General features: G+C 34.0%; 1 protein-coding gene across 1 annotated transcript; it reads left to right on the top strand.

The window, feature by feature from the left end:
* Positions 1 to 2,052: 2,052 nt before the first annotated feature.
* LOC116841242 (neuropeptide-like protein 31) lies at positions 2,053 to 4,089 on the top strand. Its single transcript, XM_032808938.1, has 2 exons — positions 2,053 to 2,218; positions 3,592 to 4,089. The coding sequence occupies exons 1-2, from the start codon at positions 2,204 to 2,206 to the stop codon at positions 3,841 to 3,843; spliced, it is 267 nt and encodes an 88-aa protein (XP_032664829.1). The 5' UTR covers positions 2,053 to 2,203; the 3' UTR covers positions 3,844 to 4,089.
* Positions 4,090 to 6,662: the final 2,573 nt, after the last annotated feature.

Genomic DNA, 6,662 nt, shown 5'->3' with positions numbered 1-6,662 from the left:
ATTAATTAACGTAAATGTTTGCAAAGCCAAAGCAAACCACACATAGCATTCGATAACGATAACGATTTTCAACTAAAATAAATTCGTGTGACTAATTAATTTTGTCGATGTGGACTGAATATTTAACTAGCTTCCGCGAATACGACCATGAGCGACGTAACGAGAATTTGCTATTTACAAATACAAGTATAATTCCGCGCAGTAAATGTAGTATACACAAACGGCTAGCGGCGTTTTGAGAGTAGATAATGTATAGTGTTATGACATTCAATAAAGCGCTATTTTTCCCTTAGAGATAATAAATAATAATATCTATAAGTCATGTAAGAAAAATAAAACCATGTATATTATTAAATCCTGTTACATTTTTCTACATTCTTCCTACATTCTTCAATACATATATTTTCTTTGAAAAGAGAGAAAGAGAGAGAGAGAGAGAGAGAGAGAGAGAGAGAGAGAGAGAGAGAATTGTGGTATCTTAAAATAGTCCACGCATTCCACAATTATTTATTCATCTGTGGAGCTCATCATGTGATATAAAATAATTCAGGGACACGAAAATTAATATTACTTTAATTGTATTTCACTGAAATTGGTTGTGTATATTATTTAAACTTGCGCTATCAGTTTCTAAATATAATAAAGTTATCTGACTTCTAACATACACTAATTAAGTCTATCTATGTCGTATACCATCTACATGATAATGCCAACATTTAGCCGTTTAGAATTAGACACAATGACTATATGGCAATACGATAACTTTTAGAAAATTGTACAATTTCATAAAGTTATTATTAGTAAACATTATGTACGGGATATGTACGTACATGTGCCTATATATACTAGTATATATGAAGATACCTAGTAAAATTGCATAAAAAGGAAGCATATATATTTCTGAAGTTTTTTGCCATTTTTTATAAAGCTTTTTTATAAAGTTTTTTTATTCTTTATAAAGCAGTATATTTTCAACGATGAACCACGACAAGTTTTATTGCAATTTGATTTAATTAAATTTTTATAATTTCTTGGTATATTTGTATATTAACACCGGTATATTTAACACCGAAAAAGTAAACGTATGAGAAAAATCACAAATAGGAAAAAATATCTAATAAATTATAAATATTTATTTGGTTACTAACAGCATATATATTTACTTATACTAATATTAAATATTTTTTTTCAAATAAAGAAATATATATTTTCTTAAAACTTTAAGAAAATTTTAGTTATTCATAATAGCAATTATTTATTATATTTAAATAAAAGAATTTATCTAAATAAATATACTAATAGTGTGTTCACCAAATTAATACTTATTAATTTTGACATATTTTTTTATCAATACGTAATAATCTCCTTGCTTGAAAAGTCCGAGAGAGAGAAAAGGATTACTAGAAATATGTATATTAATTTCATTGAGATATTACATGATCTTGCCTGAACCTATCATTTCTATCGGAAATTTCAATTTTTCACATTTCAGCTCGTATAAAAAAAATGTTATGAATTTCTTTCATTTTATATCGCGTAACTTATCTTTAATGCTAAAATATATATTTGAGTATCTTTCTATGTAATTTTATCACTTTATCAAAATCAGTTTATCACTTTATCACTCAATGACACAGATTTTTTTATCCAATTCTATCAATTTCTTTACACAGGACCGTGTATCATCGTTAAAGTTCATCGAGTTCATACGTTAGAAATAAGTGCTGGGACAAGTATGGTACCGTATACACAAGTAGCATCGAGTTATGTCAGCGTTGTAAAACACTTTCCTCTGTATTTGGCCGATTGCCAAGGTTTCCTCGCCCCCACTTATGAGTTTCATCTAACGATGGTACCGCGAGAGAGTACATCGCGGAATACGTGAATATGCGACGCATTCGCGCACCTCGCTGTCTACGTCGACGAATGCGACGGTGGCAGCGCCGTTCGCAGATTACGTATGGGAGAAGGCGTAAACAATACGCGTCGTATAACAACCCCTCTATGTAACGGTCAGCTCGCACGCACTCACACACGCAACATATACAAATTGCGTGTGTCCTCGTGCATTGATCAATCGACCAGTGACGCCCATGGAGCGATCCGATCGTCGGGTATATAAGCAATCGGCCGAAAAGCAGAGGCATCATTCAGCCACTGTTCAGCAGCTGATCTCCTGCAAACCAAACCAATCCGATCAACCATGAAGTACTGCGTTGTAAGTATATGGGTCTTCTCCGATGGGTCCTCTCCGATATTTTCGGGAACATTCGCTGTTATTACGGTGCGAGGCAACCATCGCCCAAATAGCACAAACTTCTATAAGACGTCCAAGAGACACTATTTTTTTTTCTTTGTAATAAACAATCGTACTATTAAATCTGTGCTTTGGCTCTTACACGTCTTTCTCTTCACGTAATTTGTTGATTGCATATCTGAGAGTCATATTAGACTAATTTTTTAATACACTCTATTTTATTCAGATGTTTTTTGCATGTCTCTTATACGTTATTAAAAATTTTTCTTCTGGAAGTTTGTGTTATCTGAGTGGTACAAAACTGCTTGCAAATTCGTAATTCTCCGCATGATGAGAGTCTACCGAGTCGGTACATGTGCGCGCGTCGCATGGACTCTGATAGATTTTCGTCGATAATTTACCGCACTTATTTGCTGATTATACTGCGTACACCGATTAACCTAATCACCTCATTATCGCGATTATTCGCAAATCTACCGATTTGATCAGCGGCACGTTCCAGTTCTAGATCAAGTCGTGATGCTCATGGCTACATAGCACTGTAATATTCTTGTGATCTTGCATGCTACTGCTTTTATATAGCTTTAAATATTCAAAAAGATTATATAATTAGTCGATATTCACTGCGTCATACATTCATAAATTTAAAAAATTATAAAAATATATATATATATATACATTTTACAACTATTTATGAATGCATAACGCAGTGAATATACATCTACTAATTATAAAATCTTGTTGAATATCTGTCTCGTTAAAGTTATACAAAATCATAATATCTCTCTTTATATATTATTATTATATTATTTAAAGAAAATACAATTACATAAGATATCTGATATATATTCAATCTTATTTTATTTTATTTAATATCATTGCAAATGAATTTTGTTTGAAAAATTTATCTATAAATGTAGAAAAAAATATTTAAGAACGATGGAGAAGTCAATGTTCCTATATTGAGCTTTACATGAAAATTACACAATAACACTAATTACACCGGAAACAACAGTACAATAAAAAAATTATTTTTGTATTTGGAAATAAAACATTTGTGTTACATACAATTCTATTGACACTACGTGTTTTTTACTTATGTCAAATATACATATTATTGAGAAAGCAAAACACACACAGCACTAATTAAATTTTTAGTTATAATTATCAAACATTTGATTGATCCTATTTTAACCAACTTATAGTTGGTACCGGTATACTAAATGTGTGTTTCAACAACAAAAGCCTTTCTGCAGTGTAACACGATTTCAATATTATTTGAACTAATTAAACGGAAACATTAATTGCAAGCTAATTGGAGATTATTTTCACAGGCTATCCTTCTTTTGGCTCTCGTCGCCATCGCTATGGCGCAGAAGCCCAGTGAGAAAGAAACGGCACCGGATTCCACCGATAGATCCAAGAGAGGAGCCGTCGTATACGGAGGATACGGAGGATACGGAGGCTACCCATACTCGTATGGAGGATATCCTATCCACGGCTATCCTTATCATGGTTACCCATATGCCTACCATGGCTACCATGGATACCCTTATTACCGCTATCCTTACTATGGCACCTACTAAAGAGACCTAAAGAGACCTGTATTAAAGAGTGACGGATCAACGACATTAGGACCTACGACGGCTCGTGATTAGAATTTAGGACCGGACCATGAAAATTTCGAAAAATGCTGCTCAAGATGTACACTCGTACATTTTAATCGATTTGGAAACTTTTGATAACCACGAACACAATAATTTGAGTTCTTTGGCGATCAACAGTTGTATATACTAATTGCACTAATAAAGTAAGATTAGATACAAAATGAATGTTTTTTCTGATGAATACTTTCTGCACAATTCAACCCATCCTACTATTCTTCATGCGATCTCTGTCTTGAAGTTATATGTTTAAGTTAAAACCAGATGCTACAATGCTTGCATATACTTTGATATATCAATAATATTATTTCAAAATAAAAAAAACTGTTGTTTCTTTAATAGGTAGAGTTATTAATAATAGTACTTTTTTTTATTTTGATAGATAGCATAAACTACACATTGCGACTGGATGTATATCACATCTTTTGTGATATTGGGTTGATTAATATATTCGTGCGTGTTTTTATCCAAAGCTGAAATACATTTTATTCGTGTTAAAAAGGAATTTAATTAAAAATATATTTGTCATTCTCTTTGACACTCTTTTGCTATCTTCAATTTCATAATTTATTTTCGTAAAATTCTCGTGCTTTTCTGGTGAAGAAACTTTCCATTTTTCTTATGGATTTTTCACATCTTCTAAAGAAATGAAACTTGTACCATCAAAAAAGTTCTGTAGTAAGCGAAACAGATGATAATCGGAGAGAGCAATGTCGAGTGAATATGATGGGTACAGCAAAATATCCCAGTCAAGCTCTAAAAATGTTCGGAAGTAAAAGAGCATAATGCATCGGAAAAACTCATTACTGCCTTCCATTTCTAAACCGCAACAAAAACAACTGTATTTCTTTAAACACTATCGCTTACCCCGTAAAATGTACCTCTAAAATATCAGCTATCAAAGCATATACATAGATGACAAACTGTATGGAACTGTTCTTCTAATACCAATATATATACGAATGCCAACTAGATAAAACCCGCAAAAATTTACGGATCAACCCAATACACTTTTTTTCTGTCCAAATTTATAAAAGAAATGTATTAGAGAGTAATTATAAGAGATGCTATGATTTAAACTAATTTGATACTTTTCTAAATTTTCACTTCTGAAACTAATTTAATATAATCATCGCATATATGCAGAGCGAAGCGTATGTATTATAGCTTTTGAAAGTAACGCTAACTTTTTTGCAATGATAATCTCGTTAGAATATTCCTCAGAGCAGACTTTCTTCTTCAGGATGCAGGAGGAATTTATCGACGGCACATAACGTGTTATTTTACACAGAAAACGAATTAGACGAGATAAACAGCCGGCGATAATTATGGTGAATAAATAACGGGAAATCGTCGCACATTTTAATGATTACGAAAGCACGTTAATCTGAATGTAATTTATGTAACCGCAGATCATGCATATATCCGATGTGCAAACGTCATTTTCGTAGCAGGACTCAACGAGTTCATTATGCATACATTTGTGATTTAGTGTTTAATACGAATGCACACACACATAACGTGCGGCCCGAAATCGCAGTGCAGTTTCCAGACGGGATGCAGAAAAATGTCCAGCGGAAACAATTTACGTTATTAAAAGTACGTCCTCCTCCTTCCATGGCTGAATCCCCCAGGCACGTTGCAAGACGTGACCGAGCACCTGGAGATAACCAAAAAATGGCGTCGACCCCGAGGCTTTTTCTATGATTTGCACCGGATGAAGAGAGGCAACATGGATAGCAGGTCTTAAAGGATAGCAACCTTTGACTTTGAGAGATGCTGTACCACTGATACGGTAACATTGCTTCTCTCTGTAGTCACGGTACACTCGGGATAGCACCGGAGATGTCGCTTCCGAACGGCATCTCTGAACGTTATCTGGGGAGAGGAGAGTGTCGTGAGCGTGGAGCGTCAGGTAGCTCAGTGGTTCAGAGCAGTCATCCGGCAAACGAAAGATCCGGGATCGATTTCCGGCCTAGCAAACCGCGCTTTCGATATTTTTCTCTCTCCGGAACGAAAGGAAAATATAGATCCCGACCGCGTGGCGTCCCGCCGCTATCTACTACGCTTTCCTTCTAACGTGCGACCAAAATCGCCGTGCAGATTTCCAGACGGGATGTACAGAAAAATGTCCAAGAAACGATTTACGTTATTAAAAGATTATACCTGCGACGAAATGAATTAAAGCTTGTAAACACAGACTCACTTATGAGGTCGCGTTAACGTCGTATTTTGTTAATCACGAGTATCGACATTAACTTCACCGATACGACATTGTCTGTCGGCCTCATTATTAATTAATTCATTAGTAGCGAAAGTGATGCAGTCCTTTCGAGTAATCTCAGATGAAAGTAAACCAATCTCTCTCGGCAAATATTGATCGGGTATGTATTTACGTATTTTCTACTATAATATTTAGAGAAAGAATAAGAACTCGCAAACGAAGATATCAATCAAAAAATAGGAAAAAGGGGGCAATTCGAGTTCAAGCACAGGACTATTAGTGCTATGTACCATATGGGTAAAACCTTCCTTGTGTTAGGAAATCATGTAATATTTATTGAACATGAATAATAAAAAAAAAAACCGAAATAATAGAACGCTCCTTGATAGAGTTAACTAATAGTGAAATACTACTGTGTCCAAAAAGTAAGACCAGTTTTTATTTATTTCAAAAAATATTTATTTATTCTTCCAAATCTATTTCGTCGCCTTCAAAGTAATCTCCTCCCGACACAATA

Source organism: Odontomachus brunneus, unplaced genomic scaffold, assembly GCF_010583005.1.
Source record: "Odontomachus brunneus isolate Ranch 3 - 2012 unplaced genomic scaffold, Obru_v1 Obru_scaffold_014, whole genome shotgun sequence".
Taxonomy (NCBI): domain Eukaryota; kingdom Metazoa; phylum Arthropoda; class Insecta; order Hymenoptera; family Formicidae; genus Odontomachus; species Odontomachus brunneus.
This window is presented reverse-complemented; position numbering and strand designations above follow the sequence as displayed.